This window comes from Ornithorhynchus anatinus, chromosome 6, assembly GCF_004115215.2.
Source record: "Ornithorhynchus anatinus isolate Pmale09 chromosome 6, mOrnAna1.pri.v4, whole genome shotgun sequence".
NCBI classification, from domain to species: Eukaryota; Metazoa; Chordata; class Mammalia; order Monotremata; family Ornithorhynchidae; genus Ornithorhynchus; species Ornithorhynchus anatinus.
The window spans coordinates 24,768,616-24,795,908 of NC_041733.1; the positions used below are offsets into that span (position 1 = coordinate 24,768,616).

The window sequence follows — 27,293 nt, forward strand, 5'->3', positions numbered from 1 at the left end:
TCGGGCTGCCCGCAGCGCACCGTCTGCACCTCCCGCACCGCCATGGCGGCCCTCAGCCCCAGCATCGTGGTGAGTAAGGACCAGTCGGGCGTCGCTCGGCGGGTCCGGGCAGAGAGGCCTCGGGGGAAGGCTCTCGGGCGGAGCGGGGGATGAGGAGGGGGAACTCCCCCGGTGTGGGGGAGGCGGGCAAGGTGATGGCCGGGAATCCCGCCGGCTCCAACAGGTGGAAGCGTCGGTTGAGGAGGGGCAGGTAGACCTGGTGGCCTGAGGAGAGGCCTGGGGCCCATCGTGAAGCCTCCGGGCTCGCGTGGAATTCGGGCCCACAAAACCCACAAAATCCCCTCCCTAAATCCGCCCCTGACGCCCTTGGGGGCCCTGCCCTATGGCGGCAGGAGGGGAGCGGTCGACTTGGGGCAAAACGAGGCGTTTTTCGCTTTAAACGCTTTAATTCCCCCCACCCCTCCTCAATAGCCGGGGCCGCTGGAAGCCGAATTGGCGATGACCTTTTTCGTCCATCTATCGACCGTATGAACCCTCCGAGCGTGGTGGGGGTGTTGTGGTGGGCGGCTGGCCAACAGTTGGAAAAGAGTCACGCCAGTCGGTTAGGAGTAATGTACTCAAGGTTTATATCCCCAGGATTAAAGAATGCAGCCCAGAATCTTCCATCGTGCTTCGGCTCTGGAGGCACGCACTAGAGAAGCAGCGGGGCTCAGGGGAAAGAGCTTGAGAGTCAGAGGTCATGGGTTCTAATCCCGCCTCCGCCCCTTGCCAGCTGTGTGACTGTGGGCAAGTCACTTCACTTCTCGGTGCCTCAGTTACCTCATCTGTAAAGTGGGGATTAAAACTGTGAGCCCCACGTGGGACAGCCTGATCACCTTGTATCCCCCCAGCGCTTAGGACAGTGCTTTGCACCTAGTAAGCGCTTAACAAATACCACCATTATTATTATCACTCGTGGTTTATCACTAGTTTTAGGGTTCAGTGAGCCTTACTGATGTTGGGCACGTACATTAGCGCATCAGTAGTTCAGTCATTCTACAGTTTTTGCTGAGCATCACACTCAGCGCGTGGGAAAGAATAGTGGAATCAATAGACAGTTTAGCCGCCCTCAGAGAGTTTACAATACAACGGAGGACTACCGTTAACATAAATTTGGATATGAAGAGGGTGGTACCGATGTTATATTTTTTTCACATTACTAGAGGTGCTCAAATATCGATCTGGGGAACACATACTGAGTGTGCAGCATAGCATTCAGTCTCTATTGCCTCGGGCCCACAGATACACTCTTGGCAGCTATTAGGTTTAGTCATTGGGCGTTTTGGGAAATTGTTTTGTTTTCTGGCTAAATACTGTATCGCAGACAAGCCAGACGTAGGCCTGTCGGAGAGGGCAGAAGCATTGCGGAAAACCAGCCCAACAGGAGGGAGAAAAAGCTTGCACTCAGAAGAGAGAGATTCTTTAATTTTGCATATAGGAGGCAGCATTTCTAGAAGAAAAGCCATGGCCTACAGAGACAGATAAAAACGGATTTCTGGTCTGTAATCTGTACACAAGGGCTTAATGCAATTACTACTAATTGTGTAAACATCCGCAAAAGACAGGAGTCACAGGTCTAGTGGTTCCTTTTACATAGATTTCTTCACTCTTCAAAAACAGTTAAATGAGAATTTCAGCCTATTTTGAAGAAATTAAAATGCCATTTTCATCATTTAACTATCCTCTGACTCAGTTTCCTCATCTTTAAAATATCCTTTCCCTCTTACATTGTGAGCCCCTGGTGGGGCAGGGAACTGTGTCCCATCTGAGTATCTTCCATCAACCCCAGCCCTGAGCATAGTGTCTGGCACATAGTAAGTACTTAACAGATACAACTATTGTTATTATTAAAATTACTGATAGCCTAATTTATATTTAGAATTACAATTGTACTTAGGGTTATGTACTTATGGGGCTCTCTTGCCATGTCCTACGCTCTCGAGTCATCTCAAACCCATAGCGACTCCATGGACACATCTCTCCCACAACAACCCACTTCCACCTGCAGTCGTTCTGGTAGTGTATCCAAAGAATTTTCTTGGTAAAAATAGGGAAGTGATATACCATTGCCTCCTGCCATGCAGTCAACTTGAGTCTCCGCCCTCGACTCTCTCCCATGCTGCTGCTGCCCAGCACAGTTGAGTTTTGACTTGTCGCAGATTGCCTTCCACTCGCTAGCCACTGCCCAAGCTGGAATGGAATGTGCATGCACTAACTAAAGTTTGCTCTATGTGTCAACCCACTGTGCTTTGTTTATGGTATTTGTTAAGCACTTACTGTGTGCCAGCCACTATACTAAGTGCTGGGGTAGGTGCAAGTTGATTAGGTTGGACACCATCCCTCTCCCATATAGGGCTCACAATCTTAATCCCCATTTGTTGAGGTACCTGAGGCACAGAGAAGTGAATTGACTGGCCCAAGATCACACAGTAGACAAGTGGCAGAGCCAGGATGAGAACCCATGTCCTTTAAATTCCTAGGTCAATGCTTTTTCCAATAGGTCATGCCACTTCTAATATACTCTGTTATATTGTACACTCCCAAGCGGTTAGTACAGTGGTCTGCACACAGTAAGTGCTCAATAAATACTACTTTTGGTTGATGCAATGTATTGCACAGCACTTAATAAGTTCTAAGGATTTACCAGATATGGTACTGTCAGATGATCTACTGGTGATGTGGCCTATAGGATAGAACGTGGGCCTTGGGAATCAGAAGGATATTGTTTCCACTCCTGGTTCCGCCACAGGTCTGTTGTGTGACCTTGGCCAATTTCATCTCTAAAATGGGGATTAGGACTGAGGCCTATGTGGGACATGGACTGTGTCCAACCTGATTATCTTGTATTTACTCAGAGCTTAGTACAGTGCCTGGCACATAGTAAACTCTTGAGATACCATAAATAAATTCCTACCTATGAAATTAAATCATTAATATGTTATTAAGATAAAATTAATGGGTGAAAATATAGGAGTTGATGCAAGACCAATATGACTACTGAATGTGTTTTTTATTTAATTTGATGTTAGGGTTTTTTTAACCTGGTCCTTGTTTGTTAACAGGATTAAAACTTAAGATTTTAAATAGTAAATTATATGTTTAATATTTTGAGATAAAAATAGTATTTTAATATCATTAATCCAGATGAGAGTTTATGATGCCCCAAATCATCCAAAACAAGATTTGAGCTTCTCCTTATGGACAGAGACAGTACCTTCCAATTGTGCTATATTGTAGTTTCCCAAGCCCTTAGAGTGCACTGCACACAGTAATAATAATAGTAATAATAATTATGGTACTTGTGCCAAGAAACGATCTAAGGGCTGGGGTGGATAAATTAATCAGGTTGGGCACAGTCCTTGTCCCATATGGGGCTCACAAATCCCTGGAGCCCCCAACTCAGAATGGAGCATCTTTAAATTGGCTGGTGAGTCAGGATGCAGAGGCTCACAAGTGCCAGGCAGTGTGAGGGCAGCAGGTGATACCCGTCAGGCTCTGCCCTGGCACATGGAGGTGGTGAATGCTCAATAAATATGATTGATTAAGCAAGGTGTTTATCAAATTCTCTAACATTTAGAGTTCCAAGATGAATTTTGATTGCTAAACTGCAAACTCCCCTCTCTAGATTGTAAGCTCATTGAGGGCAGGGAATGTGTCTGTTATGTTGTACTCTCCCAAGCACTTATAGTGCCCTGCACACCGTAAGCGCTCAATAAATATGATTGATATATGTGAGTGCAGGCACTGAGAATCTTAATTTTAGGCAAACAATATTAAAAACAATTGGACATTAATTTTTATGTTGGAAAAATTTCTACAAAGCAAATATCCACTTATTTTCAAATGCACAGTGTATGTGTAATTATCTTGGTTCCATTTTCTAGTTTATGTTTTTGGAAGTGGGTTCTAGGATGTTCTGATGTTTTAAGTCTTTGTAAAACTAGACAAAACAACAAAACAAAGCCTTTGTGTTAAGTGTTTGGTTTAGAATTTGGAGCAGGTAATATCAGACAAGTAATGTGGCCTAGAAGGAAGAGCATGGGCTTGGGACCTGGCAAGTGGACCTGGGTTCTAATCCTAGGTCTTCCACTTGCCTGTTGTATGACCTTGGGCAATTCATTTACCGTCTCTAAGCTTCAGTTTCCTCATCTGTAAAATGGGAATTCAATAGCTGTTCTTCCTCCTACACAGACTGTAAATTCCATGTGGGACAGTCTATGTCTGGGCTGCATGATCTTCTATCTAATCCAGCAATTAGTTCAGTGCCTGGCCCACAGTAAATGTTTAACAAATACGATAGTTGTTGTTGTTATTAGAAATTAACTTTGGGACTGTATAAAATAAATTGCAATCTAGTTGTCAAGAGGATTAAGAAAATAGTGATTCTTTGTAGCAGAGGTATTTAAATACCCAAGGATTGTTAAACTTCTGAGGAGACTTGGAGTGGGGTTATCTTTATTACTGTTGCTTAATATTGGAGTAGACGAGTATGCATTGCCATTGCAGTAGCCATTGTATATAGTTTCAGTTCAAAGATATGATCATTAACTTCCAAGGATATACATAAATTGTCCTTTATAAAATTGACAAGTGTAAAGATGATTAGTCTGGTGGCAATAGCAAATAACATTACTTACCTATGTTACTTCTCTTGTTGCAGCCTTTGTACTTTATACCAGAACTTTTCCAAGTTACCAATAGGGAATTTTGTACCTCTTGAAATTGCCCCTTTATATGTAGCTTGAATTATTCCCATTCTAATCTTCTAAATTCCCTTTTCAGATTGGAGATGATGAAGCTGGTTATGACTTAGATTTATTTTGCATTCCTAAACATTATGCTGAAGATTTGGAAAAAGTTTTCATTCCTCATGGACTTATCATGGACAGGTTAGTGGCAATTTAAAATCTCTGAAAGTTGATTTCATAAAAATGTGGGGCTTTTGCATTTTTAATACAGATTTCTTCAGTTGTTGATATTTTGGTTGCTATTGTAAAACAAATGTTGCACGCTGTTTTATCGTTAGAAATGTTGTTGGTCATTAGATGTAGCCTGTGTTTAAACTCTCCTCAGCAGAAAAATCACACAATTCTCATTACAGGCAGGGGCAGCTATAGGTGGTATGTGAGTGAAGCAGTCACGTCAGGGCACAACATCAAATGGGGTGGCAGCATGGCAGGATGGGCTATATGTCTGCTCATCGGAAATGGCACCTCTTTGAACAGGAGTCTGGGAGAGGAACACATTAGCTGTGGAGCAACGGAGGGAAGATTCAGGGGTCGCCCCAGTGACACATACTAGATATTGGAGTTTAAAAATGGGATGTAATATGCACCCGCACCCATTGTGATGTAATTATGCTACCCGGCATGGAACCGGGTGGCAAATGTTTTCCTAAGGGTAGCCAAATGCCTGAAACCGGTCCTGGCTGTAAGTCGTGGTTCAGTCGTAACCTAAAGGAGATGGCATTAAGGAAATTGGGGATGTGATGGTAAATCATCAAATCCAAGTCCCTTTCTTTTCTCTCCTCTCTGAACAAAGGGGGAAATGGGATGAGACTGCCAAGAAGAAAGAGCTAGTTTTCTCCTGTTATACCCACTCAGACTTCTTTTTTTTAAAAGAGATTGCAAGACCCAGGTGCTATTAAATCCCATATTTCAAAAAGTGTCTCTCATTTTAAGTAAATAGAATATGAAAATCCTTTAATTCTTTGCAGGAGGGAATGCTTAAGAAATGTTTGTAAAATAGTTTAAATATGAGAGCATTTTAATTTCATTTTTCTCTCTGTAGGACAGAACGATTGGCTCGAGATGTTATGAAGGAGATGGGAGGCCACCATATTGTAGCCCTCTGTGTATTGAAGGGTGGCTATAAATTCTTTGCTGATTTGCTTGATTACATAAAGGCACTGAACAGAAATAGTGATAAATCTATTCCCATGACTGTAGACTTCATTAGGTTGAAGAGCTATTGTGTAAGTATGTTTGGCATTGCCATTTGGTTTTACATTGAAACTACAAGCCCATTTTCTTTGAAAGTCTGCTGAAATTTTATGCTGTGGTTCTCAGACATTTAAGTCATGCTTCTGGAAAATTGGGGGTAGACTCTCTTGTCAGAGCAAAAGTAGTAAGCTAGAAAGGCTTAAAATATTTCTCTTTAAAGTCCTTCCTGGCTGCAAGAGCACTTTGGATGAAGGACGGGTATTTTGAAAAACCTTGTTTCTTACCCTTAAATATTTTACCTTGTTATACCTTAAAAGGTGATTTATACACACCAGTTATATACATTTTGTCAAAAATGTAGCTTTATTTAATTTTTAAAATTAAAAACACAAGGAAAATAGATTATTTTATAATGTTTATATAGTTGAGTTTCTAGGAAATTGAGGCATTCTTTGCATAAAATTAAGTGGCAGAAAAAGTTGAAATTTTCTGAAAGAACAAGAAAAATAGGCTGCCGTTAATACTTAGAGACATTTCCCCAGCTCATTGATGACATTTTTTAGATTAAGGGGAAAAAAAACTTGTTTGGATTGCCTGTCAGATTCTCTCGAGAAAAGTTAACATTTAAAATATTTTTTCAGGGTATTAGTATACACTATCAGAGGATTTTCCTACTCCAGTTAATGCCTAAGCTATTTTTGAGTAGGGAAGAATACCCGTCTAGTGTGCACACAGAAAATCAGTAGAACTTTACAATTTGTAAATTTAATAAGATTACAATCAATCATGAAACATCTATTAAAATAGCTCCAGTATTGAGATGTTAATGATAGGAGGATGAAATAAATCTGTACACTGAGGTTGACTTGCTGAAAGAAATTTGGTTTCAGAAAAATTAAGTACAAAACAGCCACCTGCCCTATTTATTAAGAACTCTTCAAGAGTTACTAAATTTTGCTTTGACATGCAAAGAAAAAAATCATTATATTCCTGTGCTTCCTTACCATGGTGAGTTGATTTATCCCTCGGGTCTCCTTCGGGCTGAAACCAGATCATGAGAGTAGAAAGTAGAGATCATGACACTGTATTCAACTCTATTGACAAACTCCATGAAATCCTCCGTAAGATCATACCTAGAATTGCAGGGCCCCATATTTTCAGAGGGTGTGGTGGTCCAGCATGGGATAGGAGCAGGGCTGGGCGAATCAAACCAGAACTTGTCTCTGGTAGTTCCTCAAGGAAGATGGGCCAGTTTTCAGAATCCATATGCAGGGTGAGTCCTACACCACTAAATGTGGGTGTATTGTACCACTCAAACCCACAGGTAGAAAGCTGATTCTTCTCCAACCCAGGCCATTTGAACAGAGGTTACAACTGTGAACAAACAATATGAAAATGGAGAAATATATTAAGGGATACAAGACATGTAAACACATCAAGTTCTTAAACAAACACTATTTACTGCACTATGATATGTAATTATTTAATTTCCATTAGACCTGGATGCAAAAATTAAAAGAACTGGTGAAAATGCAATGTTTTGCCAAAGTTGGAAACACTTGAACATTTGATGATATAATGAATCCTCTGAGTTACATCTCATGTGATTTAAGCAATCATATAGGGATTTAAGAAGTCATGCTAACCCACTTGTCCAGTTCGCTTATCAACTGGGTGGTTCCCAACACCCAATATCTCAACCTTAGAGCTGTGGGTATTACTCTTCAAAATTGGCAGCTAGCCTTTGGAGTTTTAGCACATTGTTCTTCAGTTTTAGTTGAAAAAATAGAAATGTGTACAAGTAAATGGAGATTTGCAAATTTCTGAAATTGCAGCAGAAATCCACTGTGTTCTTCAATATTTTTTTTCCATTCCATATACAGCCTTCAACGGCAGTTCTCTTTCCAAACCTCGAGGCCACCGTCAAAAATTCCTTATTAAGTAGCTTCATTAATTTCTAATTGAAACAGCCACTTCTGTATTTCTGCTAGGATTCCATGCAATTGCAGAAAAATGGGAGCAAAGAGATACTGGGAAATGTATACCATTTCCCAAGGGCCAGGGAGTTTCAGGCTGGAACCTCTGGGTCTGGGCTAAAACCAAACCAGCTTCCAAGATTAAGAAGATTAGATAACTCTTGGATTACATCTAGATTTAGGATCTGTACCCTGTAAGCACTTGATATTCCCCCACCCTAAACCCCACAGTCCTACTGAGCATATATGTAACATTTATTAATGTTATTTATTAATGTTAATGCCTCTCATTTCCCCCATCCCACCCCAAATTTTAAGCTCATTGTGGGCAGGGAATGTGTCTGCCAATTCTATTGTAGTCTCCCAAGGGCTTAGTACAGTGCTCTGCACACAATAAGCACTGAATAAATACAATTGGTTACTAACTTTTGCCCCACTCTTCACCTGACTGTGTTTAACTCAGGGCTGACTCCTAGTCTCTATTGCAGGCATGAGGGGTAGTGGTAGTGGAGATCTGGGTGGTTCTTCTGTGGCTCAGCAAGGACTTGGGCTTGAGGTTGCTGGTATCCTGTCTCCCTCTCTGGAGAGGAGGTTCCTCCAACCTTCACGATCCTTTTAAAGTATAGAGTGTCTTGGGATCTTGTACTCTCCCCAGTGCTTAGTACAGTGCTCTGCACATTGTAAGCACTCAGTGAATACTGTTGATTGATTGAAAGATGGCCAGATAATGACCTTTTAACTAAGTATCCATTGTTGTAGTCTTCTGTTGAAATTTTCTAGCTATTTGCCCCCAAATATGACATAGTTCTTTTCTGTGGCTTATAGCATCATATCCAGTCTAGAGTTAAACAGCTATTCATTTCTAATGCTTTGTCATCTGATAATTTCTATATTTATATTTTTTTTCTCAGAATGACCAGTCAACGGGGGATATAAAAGTAATCGGTGGAGATGATCTCTCAACCTTAACCGGAAAGGTATGTATCATGAAGTCTAAGTAAATGAAACCTCTGTGCCCTGCATGAACATTGTTTTTTCTGGGTGGGGTTATGGGCAATTGTGGGCCAAAAGTCCAAACCATTTCAAGGTGGGCAGCTATAGGTTAGCATACAGAGACATCCCATCTGCCCCAGTTCCTGAGTTCTTGATATTTCTGTTGCTGGCCTACCTCCTGGGCTGGACTGCCAGGACCCTGGGATTCTGTGTTGTCCCTAGGCACAGGTAAGCAAGGGAGAGTGGCAGAGGACTTCAGAATGATGGTAGAGTCCTGGAATTTGTCCAAACACATGCTGATCAGGGAGGAATGGTGTGCCAGCATTCTCTGAGACTCATGCTGATCCCTTCCCTGTACTTACACTCAGTAACTAACAGTATATGCACACTAAATATTAGGGATCATCTAGTTATAAAGAATTTAATATTTTGCAGCACTAGTACCTACAAGTGCATTGAAATTAGTTGTTTTTATTTTTCCAACCAGCTCTAAAAAGTAAGCAGTATTTATTGAGCCTCCAAAATGAAGTACACTGCACTCACGACCATAGTAGAAATAGTATGGCTCCATTCTACAGAAAGAGACTGGAAGGTTGAGGAGCAAACAGAGCGAGGATTAGAAATGTAGAGTTTCCAAATTCCCACTCTGTCCCTTAGCTTTCTGAGCTGTGCTGTTTCTCTGAGCAGCAGTTTGGAAAGAGTATAGCAGGAGCACCAGCTATTCTGAATTATTATTTTTAAGTGGATGATCTGTAAGAAGCATAAAGAAATGAGCAGACTTCTTTTATTTTTATTTCCATATTTCTAAGCATTGGTTGAGCGAGTGAATATCCATGAAACAGTTCTATTTCTAATTACATGTGGTTTCTGTTCATATTTCTTTGTTCTTTCCAGCACTTTAGAAATGTTTGCAAAACAGTAATCTTAAAATATTGCATTCTATTCTTAAATTTGCTAGTGATTCTAAGAACTACCTCAATAGTGACCTCCTGTTGAAACTAAACTGAACAAAACAGGGATGGCCCATATAGTTCATTTCCTCAAGAATAAAGTGTAACTAAATGGTAAAATAAAATACACTAATCTACTTAGTCTAAAAATGTAAGTGAATTCTGGAAATGAAGGTCAATTTTTAGGACAGTGGAAGTGTTCAGCATGTTAATTCACCTATTTCTTATCAGAGTTATACATTTTGAATATTTAATTGCCTAAATTATGTAATACTTTTCCCAAGTAATGTAACTAATGTGACTTTTTTTGTTTCTAGAATGTCTTGATTGTTGAAGTAAGTTCTGCATTTCCTTTTACATTATTTGCTTGCTGATTTATAATCTAGTATGCCTCTTGTTGCAAGATGAGGTAGGTAAAGAAATAGATTCCAGTAAACTATAAACTCCTGGTTATTAATGGTCCTAATACTTTGCACTCATAATGACAGTCAGTCTAAAGCTTTGTCAAATGATCAGGAGTAGCAGGGAGGTGCAGAGGGAGCAATTTTGGGGGTGGTTGTAGCCACAGGGGAAGCATCAGGTTAGGTGACTGGAAGAGCCAGCCCACAAGAGTTGCAAGGAGGAGAGGTTGATATGGTTTAACTGCCACATTAAATCGTGTTTGAAATTGAGGAAAGATAGTTTGACCCTAATTTGCTTGACCCTAGGTATTGTGCAGTATTTCTGAAGAAAGATAATTGGGGATATTGCTGGATTTTGAGGAAGGCTTTTGTTGTGACTTACATACTTTTGGTGGGTTCAATTTATAGTAGTCTCCTGTTTAATCGCTTTGAATGGCATATATTATATTTGAGTGACTTGAAAATTAATCTGATTTTTTCACTGTAACATTTATGTCTCTCTGAAGGTGGCTCTGAAATTCTGTAATTTCTTTTGCCATTTGAATGTATTTTCTTTTCTTTATTAGGATATTATAGACACCGGTAAAACAATGAAAACCTTACTTTCTCTGGTCAAGCAATATAATCCCAAAATGGTAAAAGTAGCCAGGTATGTAGTCATGCTACAAGATACTTTTAAATACAAAAGAAAAAGTATTTTCCTGTCATCTAATTGCTTTCTAAAATATGATTTTTTAGAAATACATTTTTCCTTAGTCAATCATTTTCTCTCTGCAAAGCGCAGTTTATCAATAGAAACTTAATAGTAAATGCTATTTGTATATGAGTTTATTCAAGCACCTAAAAAATCCATTCTAGTCCATTCATTCCATTATTCTGTCTCTCATAGTGGTATCAAAATTTAGGTGGAGGATCAGTGTGATAAGTGCCCTTGACTTCTATCCTCATAATTAAAGATGTCCTATCAATCAGTGGTATTTATTGAGTGTTTATTGGGTGTAGATCACTACTAAGGGCTTGGGAGAGTACAGTACAACAGACTTTGTAAACATAATCCCTGCCCACAAGGAACTTAAAGTTTAAATGGTGATACAAGTCATTGAAATAAGTTATAGTTACAATAAAAGTGCTGTGGGGCTGAGGTGGAGTGAATGTCAAATATTTAAGGGGTACGGATCCATATGCATAGATGATAGAAAAGGGAGAGGGAGTAGGAGAAGTGAGGGCTTAGGGAAGGCTTCTTGGAAGAGGTGTGAAGCTTTGAAACTCTAACTTTTCCCCCTTTATGTTGAGGAATTTGTCTAAACCCTTCTGGGACTCATTTGTCTCAGCAAATACCCTATGGTGATGAATTCCTTCAATACCTCTTTCAAGTTTCAGTGGGTGATGCTAGTTCTGATAATGTGGGATTTGGTGGATTTGAACGTTCCTCCTTTCTGCTCACATTAGAGCAGGCTGGCCAAACTAAGCCATATTAACATCTGACGCCTCCTGGGTCTGGAGTAGGTCTGGAGCTGCTTGGGGCTATAAACCACAATGACACAAGGAACCACCTTATACATCAGCATCCCAATTACCATGTGGCCTCTTCTTTTCCCTCAATTCCCCTAATTCATCCTGAAAAGGGGGTGAGCTACCAGAGAAACTTGAGCTTTTTTTTGGGGGGGGGAGCAGGCTTGGTGTACTTAGAACTCTTGTTCACACATGTACCCTTGATTATTTTGACTGATCAGTGCCTTACCTCCTCCTCCCTTCCCTTCCCAACTTTCATGTTTAGCAGAGTAATTTAGCATAGTAAATGTTTTTGACCATCCCTAATTCTCACCCTCTAACTGTAAACTCTATGTGTGCAGGGAACACGTTTACCAACTCGGTAACACTGTATTCTCCCAAGTATTTAGTACAGTGCTCTGCATTCATTCATTCATTTATTCAGTAGTATTTATTGAGTGCTATGTGCAGAGCACTGTACTAAGCGCTTGGAATATACAATTCGGCAACAGATAGAGACAATCCCTGCCCAATGACGGACTCACAGTCTAAACGGGGGAGACAGCAGAACAAAACAAAAACAAGACAACATTATCGAGATAAATAGAATAAAGGGGATATACACCTCATTAACAAAATAAATAGGGTAATATATACAAATGAGCACTGTCCTGTGGGGGGAGGAGCAGAGGGAAAGGGGGCTCAGCTGAGGGGGGGGGGAGAGGGAGGAGCAGAAGGTGGAAGGGGAGCAGAGGGAAAAAGGGGTAGCTCAGTCTGGGAAGGCCTCTTGGAGGAGGTGAGCTCTCAGTAGGGCTTTGAAGAGGGGAAGAGAGTTGGTTTGGCAGATGTGAGGAGGGAGGGCATTCCAGGACAGCGGTAGGACGTGGCACTCAATAAATACCATTGATAGACTGGAAAATAGGCCCAAAATTGTAAAGTAACTTGAAGTGAGCCAGTTGTAGAGTTGTCCATTAATCCCATATTTTCTGATTCTGCCATGTTTTATTTTAAGCCACTTCAAAGTATCTGACAAGCCACATTTCAGTGTAGCATGTCCAACCTTGATAACAGAATCAAGACAGAGCAGTGGTAAGATGGCCGGGGTGGTGAGTGGTAGCCAGAACAAGGGGTAAGCTCATTACGGTCAGGGATTCTGTGGTATTGTAGTCTCCCAAGCGCCTACTATGGTGCTCTGCACATAGCAAGTGCTCAATAAATACTACTAATTGACAGGCAGGATTGTCTTGTTAGTAAGCTTAACCAGGTTGGGGACTGAAAAAGAAGAATTTTTAAAGTAATAAACTCTTTTGGAAGCCTCTGAGCCATCTTGACTTCATTAGCAGGATATTAAGAAACATGGCACTCTCCTGCTGGTTCTACTTACTTTTTGTTTTTAAAAATGTCTTTTTGGGGTAGAGAACATATTCCACCCAGTATTCAGTTGCCTCTCAATTGAGAATTGAGCCTTTGAGCCTTTACTACCCACTTTATCATGCCTCCAAGAAATATTACATGTGTAAAAATTGTATTCATAATGGTGAAGACTGAAATTCATAAGAATTTCTCAAAGATAAAAGTGTTTGCTTGAGAAATCCATTTAGGATATTTAATTTCGGTTTCCACAGCTATTAATAATAGACATTACATTGTATGGTATCCTTGGCTTTTGTATTTGCTTATGTGTGTGGTTTTTTTTAATTAACAGCTTGTTGGTGAAAAGAACACCTCGAAGTGTAGGATATCGGCCTGATTGTAAGTATTATTAGTATTAGATGTAAGTATTAGAGGCAGCGTGGCTCAGTGAAAAGAGCACAGGCTTTGGAGTCAGGGGTCGTGAGTTCAAATCCCAGCTCTGCCACTTGTCAGCTGTGTGACTGTGGGCAAGTCACTTAACTTCTCTGTGCCTCAGTTACCTCATCTGTAAAATGGGGATTAAGACTGTGAGCCCCACGTGGGACAACTTGATTCCCCTGTGTCTACCCCAGCGCTTAGAACAGTGCTCTGCACATAGTAAGCACTTAACAAATACCAACATTATTATTATTATTATTATTATTATTTAGTGAGCATTAATAATGCAACATAATAAAAACCACTATTATTTAAAATGCAGGAATAATATTTGGAATATATCAAGCTGGCATTTTGGCTAGAAATATGTGATACTTTTAAATAAACTTTCTCTCTTTGTCTAAGTGATTTTAATTATTTCATTTTAGTTGTTGGCTTTGAAATTCCAGACAAATTTGTTGTTGGATATGCCCTTGACTATAACGAGTACTTCAGAGATTTGAATGTAAGTAGTGCTTTTTTTTTTGTAAGGTTAAAAAGCAAAATGCAGGGGAACAAAATTCTCTCTCAGCCTCCCGTTATCCAAACTGAAGATTTTGTACACCAGTCTAGTGACTTCATTAGCCCCATAAAAGGCAGTCAAGAACAGTTCATTCAATCAGTGATCTTTGAGTGCTTACTGTGTGTCAAAAATTGTACTAAGCACTTGGAAAAGTACAGTACCACAGCATTGGTAGACATGTTTCCTGTCCATAAGGGGCTTATAGGCAGGGGGAATGGAACTGAAATAAATGGAGTGCACTTTTTGCTGTCTTGAACAGTTTAAACATTGTATTTGAAACTTATTCCTCCTCCTGTTATTCATAAAATTAATGTGATCCTAAATAAGACAGCCCAAGCTCTAGCTTAAGGATTTTCATTCACTATTGTTCAGATTCTTCAGTCACTGTTTTCAAGTGGCAAATAGCTTTGGATAGCTGCATGAAAAGCACTGAAGAGTAGAATACTTAAATGTAAACTTATGTTGTACACAAGGTTTTATTCTTCAACTTTGATTAGAAATCCCTTGTTTTCTAATGTTAATTTTTGGGCTTTCCTTTCCAGCATATTTGTGTGATTAGTGAGACTGGGAAAGAGAAATACAAAGCCTGATTGAGGAATTCCATTGCACTAACAGTTGAGTTTTGAAACTTTCTGGGTCCTTCCCTTTTATCAACTTCAAGTCTGAAACACCAGCTGAGATTCTAGAATGTTCTAGTGTCATGACCATTTGCTTGTTAGAGGTTTTTGCATGCACAATATAAAAATCCTGTCAAATTTTATATTTTACAAATGTCAGGCCACTGCTACATCCTGCACTCTACATTTTATTTGCACTATGATCCTAAAGACTATCAGCTACCCCTGGATGGGTTTTAGTGTTTAAATCATCATTTGACTCCTGAATGGTAAATTTCTTAATCTGCATCAAATCTGAATTAAAACAGTTAAAGATTATAAATGAAAGAGACATTTTAAGATGAAAATATATTAATTTTTTAGATTGGTAATTTAATTTTGTATTTCAGTGAAATAAATGGAAGTATTTGGATATTGACAGTCACACTATAGAGGTGTTATAAAGCTAGAAGAGCAGTCAGTTACATTATCTGTTAGAGACCTGTTACAAGATCCAAAGAGTTTGATTATGTTCTGATAACCAAATCTCCTAGAATTGCTTTATCATTGTTTTAGCAGGGAATCTAATAGTGTGTGGAAAACAATTCATTCTACCTCTTATCTGGGAAAAATGAAAGACATAAACATTTGGACCAAACAACCCATTTGAATGTTTGTCTGTCCCCTAGTTGCTTTTAAACAAAAACCAATATACAGTATCCTGGAAATACTACATTTACTTTTACAACTTTACAATGCAAAATGTTACAATAAAGGCTGTCTCTTTAAAATAAACTGTGTGGATGCCATTTTTCTCTAAATTCAGCTATCTTCATTCACTTTTCTATTTGCTATTTTTTATTTATCTCTCTCAAAGTTGTCTTAATGTTTAACTTATTTGCAAGCTTTCTAAACCCTATTTATACTGATTTATTAATTACATCCAGTCCTGTCCAAATGCATGTCTTCACTACACATTTCAGCTGGAACACAGGAAAGCGAAGAAATGTCTGCCTCACAGTGCAACCCTGTTTGGACACAGGACTGCTGTGTTGGAAGAAGTGGTTGTGGGTGGCATTAGGCACCATAAGTACCGCCTGAGTTTTTCTTAACAGATTTTTGCAAGAACACTCCCTGTGTTTTAGAAGAGCTGGTTGTATAAGCAAGGAGTGGTCAAGGCACACATGGAAACCTCGCCTCTATTTTTAAACAAATGGTGTGCTTAGATCGTGAGCCCCATGTGGGACAGGGACTGTGTCCAACCTGATAAAAGTGTATCTACCCCAGCAATTAAGCACAGAGGAGAACCACAGTAAGCACCTAATTATTATTACATTTTTGACCATTAAATATGAGTCCAGAAACACAGCTATTTCCCAACACCAAGGAGAGCTTGGGAAATACGAGAGAAGTGAGGTTTGGACGTGGGAGGGGATTGTCAAATAAGAAGTGAAAAATCAAAACTCTTCAACATTCCAATTATCTATATTTCAAAAAATTCAAGCTAAATACCTATTTAACAGATCCGTCCAATCCACCTGATGGGATGTTGACCCGAGTTCTACTGGATCCAGAGAGGCTACTCTGAATAGTACAGCCCTCTCCACTGGGACTGAACCAGTTTGGCACCACTTTTCACTATGACAATTGCTTTGATGATTGAGCTGCTGCTAACTGATTGTTGATAGGACTAGACCAGGCGTTTGCCTCCCTGGGACTCATGCCAGAGGGAGCCAAGCCAATCCCTGATACATGTACTAGGTATTGCTATTTTTGATTCTGAGGATTCTGTGCATGCTCTAGAACTGTGTAATGCTGCCCAGTCCAAAGGAGTCTTGTTTACATTACACTAATTTCCTCGGTGTGGGAATTACAAAGAGCAATATGTGTATATCGAGCAATTTGCCTAGATCTTGAAAACCTATTTGGTCTGGGCAAATTGCTCGATATACACATATCGCTCTTTGTGTGATCAGTTATTGGTATCGTAAAAGAAGCCTTGAAAAATTTGGAGATCAAATTAAGGAGGTCACGAGGACTTTGTAAAATCCAGTGTTAAAATTTTACCCTTGAATGAGAAAAACTTCTTGTTACAATCACTCTAGCCCTGTAAGTGAGGGATTCAAATCACAGTTCCTTGTAAAAGACGGTAGGTTTTTGAACTAAAGTGTAGTCCCAGGTAAATATGTGGGACTTCAATCATATTTACTGAGCACTTACTGTGTGCAGAGCACTGTACTAAGCGCTTGGAAAGTACAATTCAGCAAGAGACAATCCCTACCCAACAAAAGGTTCACAGTCTAGAAACAAGTTCTTCATAATTTGAAACTACACAATGATTGTCATGTTACATCTGAATTAAGGATTTATACTCATTGGCTTGGCATTTAATCTGTGTGGTACCACTACGCTCCAGAATAGCAATGTTTTCTTATTAGAAACTGATTGCTGTTGAGGGCCCACCACTATTCAGCATTTTTGAATTTTATGGAAGATATCGCCCTCTGCTGATACCATTTGTAAAATGACTTAGGTTTGGTGGTGAAAATGACATGGCCAAAACTACCCAACTCTCAAGAGCATTTAATAATAATAATAATGGTATTTGCTAAGTGCTTACTATGTGCCAAGCACTGTTCTCAGCGCTGGGGGGATACAAGGTGATCGGGTTGTCCCATGCGGGGCTCACAGTTTTAATCCCCATTTTACAGATGGGGGAACTGAAGCACAGAGAAGTGAAGCAACTTGCCCAAAGTCACACAGCTGGCAAGCAGCAGAGCTTGTATTAGAACCCATGACCTTTGACTCCCAAGCCTGGGCTCCTTCCACCGAGCCATGCTGCTTCTCATTTATTTTCTCAATAGACATGGTTTTTCATAGTTGACTGTATTTACCCTTTTTTCCCCTTCAAATTTTGGGGGAGGTGTTAGGTGAAAAGCAGCGTGGTCCAGTGGAAAGAACACAGGCCTGGGAGTCAGAGGATCGGGGTTCTAATTCCGACTCTGCCACATACCTGCTGTATGACCTTGGGCAAGACATTTAACTTCCTTGTGCGTCAGTTCCCTCATCTGTAAAATGGGGATTCAGTTCCTGTTCTCTCTCCAACTTAAACTGGAGGCCCTGATTATCTTGTGTCTACCTTTGTGTTTGGCAAAGATTGGGTTTAACAGATACCACAACTATTACTATGTTGGATCATCTCACAAGTCCTTTAACAGGTATTTGGTTAAGATGCTTCAGTGAAATCGGTTGGTATTTAGAAAATTTTCATTCCATTATTGTGTTTTGGGATTCTTTTAATTTGCTCCTCTGCTTTTTAAAATATATTTTTTTAAACACCAAGCGGAAGTTAGTCAAAAATTTTCATTTTAGTATTAAATTATTTGGTTTTATTCATTCAATAGTATTTATTGAGCACTTACTATGTGCAGAGCACTGTACTAAGCCCTTGGAATGAACAAGTCGGCAACAGATAGAGACAGTCCCTGCCGTTTGACGGGCTTACAGTCTAATCATGTACATTGCTGTCAGCTGCACACTCATTAGAAGCCAACCGCTTTGCTAGTTCAATTTTTAATCTGCTAAAAGCCCCCAAGGAATTGACCAAATGAAGTATATTAAATTATCTGCTCACGTTTCCCTTTTTTTTCCTGCTTTATGCAGTAATTTTTGCTATTTGCATTGATTTAAATCTCTGCATTCTTAAGATTGGGGGGCACTTCCGAATAAAGTGAATGGAGATAATAAATGTACTCTTTAATCCCCTTTATGTTTTTACTGAGGTACCTCATCTCACTTTTGGGATATAAAAAAATTACCTGTGGAAGTGGGGATTCAACATAGTTGTATCCTTTCAGAGACCTGAAGGTAACTTGTTGAGCTCTCCATGCAAAGTGGTAATGTTGAAATGGATTGTTTCTTTCCTTTTATGGGAAGATATTCTAAGAATTGTTATCCTAATCCACCAGTGCATCACTTGACTATCAAGGACTCAATCTTGTTATGAAGACAGCTCCTGGGATCCAGCAACATCGCATACTATCTCCTTAAATTAAGTAGGATTATGCTATCTGGAACATATTCACTGAATGCACTTGAGAATTGAAAAATGTATTTAGAAGCTGTATGAAGAGGAAAAAGAGAAAACGTACATAGGACATCAGGTTGTTTCAGGTGTATGCAAATCTGGCCAGTAAAAGCAAGGATGGGTGTAGGCAAAGAGGATTTGGAGCAGGCAGAGAAGTTTTGACTGACCGATAGAAGAAAAGTTATATTCAAAGTGGTTTGTCTGGCAGAAATGGTCACAAATTGCACCTGTGGCCAGAATGTCTTTTAAAAAATACACAGCCTACTATGTGAAGCTGCATTGCCTACTGGGACAGTATGGCCTACTGGAAAGAGGACAGGATTGTGAGTCAGGAGATCTGAGTTCTAATCCTTCACTCGCCTGCTGTGCAACTTTAGGTAAGTCATTAACTTCTCTGTGCCTTGGTTTTCTCACCTATAAAATGGAGATGAAATACCTGTTCTCCCTCCCTCGTAGATTGTGAGTCTCATGTTGGTCTAACAGTGCTTGGCACATAGTAAGAACTTAACAAATACAATTATTATTATTGTGGCACCTTTTTTTCAAATCAGGATGTTGATTCAGGTCACAACTGGAGCACCAGTTCAGGGAGGCCATTAGCTTCACCCAAAAGGCTTTGGGGGCAGATTGGGCAGCTAAGGTTAGCCCATCTGGATTCTTTGATTAGGGTGGGCCAGCTAAAAGCTGGAGCTGTAAAAGGGCACTAGGACCACAACAGGGCTTAGACCACAACCAATAGTATTTATTCAGCATCTATTGTGTATAGAACACTATTCTAAGCATTTGGGAGGGTTAGAAGACATGCCTCCTGCCACAAGGAGCTTAGTCTAGGAGTGTAGAGGGATGTAAAATACAGATGAAAAAAGATAAAGGAAAAAGTATATGTGTGTATGTGTGTTCAATCAGTTTTATTGAACATTTACTGTTTACAGAACACTGTAATAAATAATTATGGTAATTGTTAAGCGCTTACTTTTTGCTAGGTGCTTTATTAAGCGCTGGGGTGAATACAAGCAAATCGGGTTGGATACAGGCCCTGTTCCATGTGGGGCTCATAGTCTCAATCCCCACTTACAGATGGAGTAACTGAGGCCCACAGAAATGACAAGGTCACACAGCAGACAAGTGACAGAGCTAGGATTAGAACCCATGACCTTTGGACTCCCAGGCCCATGCACTATCGATTAGGTCATGCTGCTTATCTACTAAGCACTTGGGAGAGTACAATATAACAATACACAGATACATTCCCTGCCCCAAACGGGGTGGGTGTGTGTGTGTGTGTATGTGTGTGTGGATGGCTTAGTGGAAAAAGCACGGGTTTGAGAGTGAGGTCATGGGTTCTAATCTTGGCTCTGCCACCTGTCAGCTGTGTGACTTTGGGCAAGTCACTTAACTTCTCTGGGCCTCAGTTACCGCATCTGTAAAATGGGGATTAAGACTGTGAGCCCCACATGGGACAACTTGATTACCTTGTATCTACCCCAGCCCTCAGAACAGTGCTTGGCACATAATAAGCGCTTAACAAATACAAGCATTTTTATTATTATAAAAAAGTGCTTTAAAATAGGCCTCCTGGCTCCAGCCTCAGCTAGGAGTGAGTTTTCATGTTGTGCCTTGAAACGGGTGCCCTGGACACTGTCAGGTCCCTGTTGCTTTTCCTGTTTGAGCCCAATCCCCTATCCTGTCTCTCAAATATCTTTGCTCCCCACCCCAACCCTGTGTGTGTCTGAGTTCCCTCATTTGGAGATGTGGGTGTATGTGTGCGCGTGTGTCTTATTTTCCTAGGATCTCCTGCCAATAATTCATTCCTGCATTCAAAATGAAAAGTTGGCATACCTGTCAAATCCTCTACATTATCCACTATTTTGGACTCTGAGGAGTTATATTGGAAATTGTACAGTCAATAATCCTGGATGAAAAGAGGAAATGCAGTAATTTTGGGTGGGAATAGATGGCCAGAAATCTTAGTACGCATTAGATCCGAGTTCTTGCTCTGCTTAGACACTATATTTAGTTTTGGGTGTCTTATTAACTCAATACAGACTAACAGTCATTTTCAGGCAAATAAACGTTTTATTAAATTGCTACTCCTATTCAGGTGACACCCAGAACCACTTCACTTTGCTTATGCTGTTTCATCAGCCTGGAACTCTCCCCACTGCTGCCCCATCCTAACAGACAAGTGTACCCATTTTCCCCTGTATCAAACAGAGGATCAAAACAAAGGCTTCAAGGATTTCCACCTCCACTTCATTCTTTATCTTACCTTTCAGTCCTCTTTGTCTACTACACCCTAACCCTCTGTTTGTCCCAAGCTTTACCTAATTGTGCCCCATTCACAACTATTCATGCTTTCCCCACCTTCCTAGACACCTACTCTTCATCCTCCAAATCCACCCGCCTACAGTTCTCCCTAACTTCAAAATCCTCTTAAAATCCCACCTCCTCCAGGAAGCTTTACCTAATTCTTGGTATTCTATCAATCAATTGTATTTATTGATTTAGTACAATTGTATGTATTGATTTAGTACAGAGCATGGTACTAAAAACTTGGGAGAGTACAATATAGCAGTTGGTAAACACATTCCCTATAATCCCATCAGCTACCCCTAGCACTTATGTTATTAAACTATATATTCAATTATTTATTCTATTTCATCCTGACTTTATACTGCCTCCTATTATTCAGAAACTTATTCATTAATTCAATTGTATTTTTTGAGTGCTTATTGTGTGCAGAACACTGCACTAAGTGCTTGGGAGAGTACAGTACAACAACGACACATTTCCTGCCCACAGTGTGTTTACAGTCTTGGGTGTGAGGGGAAGAGACATCAATACAAATTAATTACAGACTTACAGTCAATTTACAGTCAATATTACAGTCAATAAATAAATTACTTATGACATTTCAAGTTGACTAACATTCTAAAATCTCCATTTCAGCTTTCCAATCAATCAGCATTTATTGAGTGTTTACAGAGCACTCTATTAAGCACTTGGGAGAGTACAAAGTAACAGAGTTGGTAGATCTGTTCCCTGCCCATAACGACCTTACAGTCTAGAGGGGGAGACAGACATTAATATAAATGAATAAATTACAGATATGCACTAAATCTAAAATCTACTCTGATTCAACTTTCCAATTAATCGTATCTATCGAGGACTTACTGTGTGCAGAGCACTGTACTAACCACTTGGGAGAATACAAAATAGAGTTAGTAGGCACATTCCCTGTCCATAACGAGCTTACGATCTAGAGGGGTAGACAGACATTAAAATAAATTGTGGATGTGTACGTAAGTGCTGTGGGGCTGAGGGAGGGGTGAATAGAGGGAGCAAATCCAAATGTAAGGACAATGCAGAAGGGATTGGGAAAAGAGGAAATGAGGATTTAGTCAGGGGGAGATGTGCCTTCAATAAGGTTTTGAAGGTGGGGAGATTGTTGGATATGAATACATTTATTTCAGCTTTACACTACAAACCTCCTTTATGGCCATAGCTCCATAGATACAGATGGTGGGAATGCTCATGGGAGCCAGAGGGAGTTAGGGAGACCAACTGAAAACTTGCAAGGGGGTGGTGGAGAAAGGAAAAGAAAATTTAAAGAAGGCATGGGGTGAAACAGGAAGAGCCGGGGGTAGGGGATAGATACTTGATTACCAGGCAGAGTCACCTGGGAGGGTCAAAACAACCATTTTACTTCCAGTGAAGTAAAAGTCAGCTACCCTATCCTGGAACCTTCTTGACTCAATGGAAGTTAATTAATGTAGCAACACTGTCCTGTCCTATGCTGTCGAGTCGTCTCCGATCCATAGTGATGCCATGGACACATCTCTCCCAGAACGCCCCACCTCCACCTGCACTCGTTCTGGTAGTGTATCCATAGCATTTTCTTGGTAAAAATACAGAAGTGGTTTACCATTGCCTCCTGCCATGCAGTCAACTTGAGTCTCCACCCTCGACCCTCTCCCGTGCCGCTGCTGCCCAGCACAGGTGAGTTATGACTTGCAGCAGATTGCCTTCCATTGGCTAGCCACTGCCCAAGCTAGGAATGGAATGCGTATGTCTCTGCTTGACTCTCCCTCCCTTAGTCAAGACTGGTAAAGCCCTGGAAACTCTCCAGGTGCAACCCTAAGAGGGGGTACCAATATTACTCATCCATAATTGAGTATACAATTCTGGATAATGTGGGTAAAAAATGAGGTATCTAACCTTGGTTGAAGAACCAACCCGTGCCTCCCTCCCCATTTATAGCATCGATCCTATAAGAAAATTGGTTCCAACTTTAATTTTTTTGATTTGACATGGTTTCCAGGAACCAATGTCCTAAGACCCATGATCTTTTATATCCATGTACTTCCTCATGCTGCCACTATTTCTAAATCATTTATGTCTGTATCTCCCATTTGACTGCATGTTTCTTAAGAGTAAAACATGTATTTTGCTTCTATCATACTCTCCCTAGGGCTTTGTAGTGTTCTGCATTCAGGCCCTCAGTTAATCCACTGATTGATTTGGAGGTGAGACTGAAGAATGCAGCTATTTCATGTCACATTTTGAGAAGTGTACATCTGGCTTTTTAGTTGCGTCTTGCTAACATTTATTTAATTTACAGTTCAGCCATTCTGAAGGTAAACAGATGCATCACCAAGAAATTATAAAATGCAACATTACTGCAACTTAGCAATTGACCTACAAGTGACTCTAATATTTCTGAGTTTTGCTGTGCAGATGTATAGCACTTATTTTCTCTCTTGCTAATGTTATCACAATGCTATTGGTGTTCAGCCCTGTAAACAGCTACTTTATGAGGGGAAACCAATTTAGTGCTATTGGATGCCGGTAGAAAGAGATGCAGACAGATAAAAGAAATGTTGCAGGTGGATAAGTAATATGGCCAAAGAGTATAATAAAAATATTTTTTGAGAACAATCAGGATTGTGAAATTACCCTGAAGTCTTTAAAAGGGCAGTACAAGCAACTAGGCTGGTCAGTCTAGCTTTCATATCTGAATAATAATCTTACGGCCCTACACTTGAGACTCAATTATGCCAAGGGAATAGACACCAAGATGACAGCCACAGATACCTACATTGGAGGCAGGGAGGCGGGGGGAGGGAGCAGAAGAGGGGATGCAGTCATGTTGAGTCCTGGTCCAGCCCCATTGTCAGCTTAGCCTTTGATCCTAACCCACTGGTCCCTATTGCAAATCAAGTGAGTATGAAGCCTCACCTGCTCCAAAAGAGGATGAGGAAAGTAGGCATCCTGGTTCTGATTAGTTAAAATTCAAAAGGTTTTGTGAAGCCTTCCTATAAACCCACCTTCTCCAGGGGCCATTCCCTACCAATTTCTAACACCCCTAATCACGTCATTACCAACAGCCACCACCCATAATTATAATGTTGGTATTTGTTAAGCGCTTACTATGTGCAGAACACTGTTCAAAGCGCTGGGGTATATACAGGATAATCAGGTTATCCCACGTGAGGCTCACAGTTAATCCCCATTTTACAGATGAGGTAACTGAGGCACAGAGAAGTTAAGTGACTTGCCCACAGTCACACAGCTGACAAGTGGCAGAGCTGAATTTGAACCCATGACCTCTGACTCCCAAGCCCGGGCTCTTTCTACTGAGCCATGCTGCACCCATGTTCACTCAGCTCTGGTTTTTTTCACTACTTTAGACTACAGGCTCTTTGAAGGCAGGAGGTCATATACATTAATGGTAGTGTACTCTCCCAAGGGCTTAGTATAGTGCCCTGCATGCAGTTAGGTCTCAATGAAGGCAGCTGAAGAGAAAACCTAAAATAACCACTCCTCTTTCCTGCTTCAACCCAAATCAGATAGGAGGAACCAACTGCTATGTGTTCGGACTTTGTCACCTTCCCACCTCCATAATAAGGTAAGAAAAATATGGTCTAATTTACTTTTTAGAGGTCCTGAACTGGTTAGAGTCATTCTCACTTAAAAATGCCTGGGGAATAATCTTGAGTTTTAGCAATTTCACAAGCATCTGTCCTGGAGTCTAGTACTAGGCTCTGCTCACCGTATTAATTACTTAATTAGGAGCAGCATTTAGTGAGCAACTACTATTTTATCATTATTCACATAAGAGAAAAGATTGGGTGTTCATTAAATTCAAAGATGGTTAATTGGGGAATTACTAGCATCTTGGAGAAATGGCTTACAATTCAACATTATCTTGAAGTTGACTGCAAGAACAAACTTTTTTTCACTTAGGGAGAAAAACAAAAAAACTTTTACATTTTTATATTTTTGCTTCATCTTTCCTTATGAGTCTTCTGCCAACCCCTTCCCTCACTTATTCACTCGTTAGCTCCTTGGGGGCCAGGGACCATGTCTTTATCTCATTCACACACTTTTTTTCCCAATGTACAGTACTTTGCACATAATAAATGCTTAATGAATATTACTACAACTACTATTACTGCTATGCAGATATTCAAGATGGATCCTGAGTAGCTAGAATATTTTGGCAGAAAAGACTTTGGGGTCATTTGGGACTAAAAAGAACTGAATTAGAGTTGAGTGCGAGTCCACAGTGGAGTGCTTTATATATGGTTCTTTCAAATTTAAAAGTGCTCCCTCTGAAAGTGAAACTTCCTGAAGGATGTGAGTGTGGCTGAAAGAGTAATTATAATAGCAATTAATTAGTAACCTCTTGGAATGCTGTATTGTAGTTGGTGCTTGGGAAGTTTTGAAAAATAAAAGAACACACTCCTTGCCCACAAGAAGCTTACACTCTAATAGGGGAGACTTCCATAAAAATATTCACAACACTGTCAAAATAAAGAAATTGAGCAGATATAGAATAATAGTAGTGGTACTTGTTTAGCATATACTAAGCAGCCAAGCACTTTACTAAGTGCTGAGATGGCTACCTTACTATTACGGGCTCTCGTTATATCCCGGCTAGACTACTGTGTCAGCCTTCTCTCTGACCTCCCTTCCTCCTCTCTCGCCCCGCTCCGGTCTATTCTTCACTCCGCTGCCCGGCTCATCTTCCTGCAGAAACGATCTGGGCATGTCACTCCCCTTCTTAAACAACTCCAGTGGTTGCCTATCGACCTCCGCTCCAAACAAAAACTCCTCACTCTAGGCTTCAAGGCTCTCCATCACCTTGCCCCTTCCTACCTCTCCTCCCTTCTCTCTTTCTACCGCCCACCCCGCACGCTCCGCTCCTCTGCCGCCCACCTCCTCGCCGTCCCTCGGTCTCGCCTATCCCGCCGTCGACCCCTGGGTCACGTCCTCCCGCGGTCCTGGAACGCCCTCCCTCCTCACCTCCGCCAAACTGATTCTCTTTCCCTCTTCAAAACCTTACTTAAAAATCACCTCCTCCAAGAGGCCTTCCCAGACTGAGCTCCTCTTCCCCCTCTACTCCCTCTGCCATCCCCCCTTTACCTCTCCGCAGCTAAAGCCTCATTTTCCCCTTTTTCCTCTGCTCCTCCACCTCTCCCTTCCCATCCCCGCAGCACTGTACCCGTCCGCTCAACTGTATATATTTTCGTTACCCTATTTATTTTGTTAATGAATTGTACATCGCCTTGATTCTATTTAGTTGCCATTGTTTTTACGAGATGTTCTTCCCCTTGACGCTGTTTAGTGCCATTGTTCTTGTCTGTCCGTCTCCCCCGATTAGACTGTAAGCCCGTCAAACGGCAGGGACTGTCTCTATCTGTTGCCGACTTGTTCATCCCAAGCGCTTAGTACAGTGCTCTGCACATAGTAAGCGCTCAATAAATACTATTGAATGAATGAATACAAGATACAAGTCAATTCACAGTCCCTGTCTCACATGATTTTGCTGGAATGAAACTTGGACAGGCAACTCCCCAATAAGAGAAGAATGACCCCAGGTAGACTTGTATTTTCTGATTGAGATTATGTTAGATGGTAATTGCTGCCTTCCCCGCTCCCCCCACCCCCTGCTTGCCTCTGCCACAGTGGTCAGAGCTCAAGCTGAATGGATGGGTGTCAGAAATGTCACAGCTGGAGATTAATGCTGGACCTTGGTGGCAGTAACCTTTAATGCTAAATACTAATTGTACTGTTTGTTAGGCATTTACCGTGTGCCAAGAACTCTACTAAGCAACAGTGTAGGTACAAGATAATCAGGTCAGATACAGTCCCTGTCTCAGATAGAGTTCAGTTCAAATAGGAGGGAGCACAAGCACTGAGTTCTCCCTCTGTAGATTGTAAGCTTATTGTGGGAAAGGAATATGTCTACCAACTCTAGTATATCATACTCTCCCAAGTGCTTAGAGGATTGATCGATTGAGTCCCCATTTTACGGATGAGGAAACAGAAGCCCAGGTAAATTAAGTGACCTGCCCAAAGTCGCACAGCAGGCAAGTGGTAGGGCAGGTATTTAAGTACTTATGATGTGCCAAATGTCATGCTGAGTACTGGGGAAGATTCAGGATATTCGGATACTCCCA

The 27,293-nt window shown here is 40.7% G+C and overlaps 1 protein-coding gene, 1 long non-coding RNA gene and 1 other non-coding gene across 4 annotated transcripts in view; 1 reads left to right on the forward strand and 2 right to left on the reverse strand.

Annotated features, from left to right (window-relative positions):
- The first annotated feature begins 42 nt into the window (after positions 1-42).
- HPRT1 (hypoxanthine phosphoribosyltransferase 1) lies at positions 43-15,536 on the forward strand. Of its 2 annotated transcripts, none has more exons than NM_001242751.1 (9): positions 43-69; positions 4,822-4,928; positions 5,830-6,013; positions 8,869-8,934; positions 10,218-10,235; positions 10,868-10,950; positions 13,498-13,544; positions 14,012-14,088; positions 14,688-15,531. In NM_001242751.1, exons 1-9 carry the CDS (start codon positions 43-45, stop codon positions 14,733-14,735), a joined length of 657 nt encoding a protein of 218 aa, NP_001229680.1. In that variant the 3' UTR covers positions 14,736-15,531. The 2 variants fall into 2 exon arrangements, with proteins under 2 accessions (NP_001229680.1, XP_028922776.1); XM_029066943.1 differs by lacking the exon at positions 43-69 and adding an exon at positions 484-525 and having other exon boundaries at positions 14,688-15,536.
- Positions 6,339-27,293, reverse strand: part of LOC103170001 — a 25,676-nt gene continuing 4,721 nt past the window's right edge. The window contains exons 4-6 of the long non-coding RNA XR_485909.3: positions 7,115-7,355; positions 6,986-7,022; positions 6,339-6,470 (exon numbers count right to left, since the gene is read on the reverse strand). This is a non-coding gene — a long non-coding RNA (uncharacterized LOC103170001). The remainder of the gene's footprint in view (positions 6,471-6,985; positions 7,023-7,114; positions 7,356-27,293) is intronic.
- On the reverse strand, positions 22,838-22,975 carry LOC114813020. Its single transcript, XR_003760631.1, has one exon. It is a non-coding gene; the product is annotated as a small nucleolar RNA SNORA7 (small nucleolar RNA).

Excerpts from the sequence above, each read along its gene's own strand:
- HPRT1 (NM_001242751.1), top strand. The coding sequence starts at position 43 with ATGGCGGCCCTCAGCCCCAGCATCGTG. Across the intron at positions 4,929-5,829 it reads CATGGACTTATCATGGACAG|GACAGAACGATTGGCTCGAG; the intron begins GTTAGTGGCAAT and ends TTCTCTCTGTAG. Across the intron at positions 14,089-14,687 it reads AGTACTTCAGAGATTTGAAT|CATATTTGTGTGATTAGTGA; the intron begins GTAAGTAGTGCT and ends TTTCCTTTCCAG.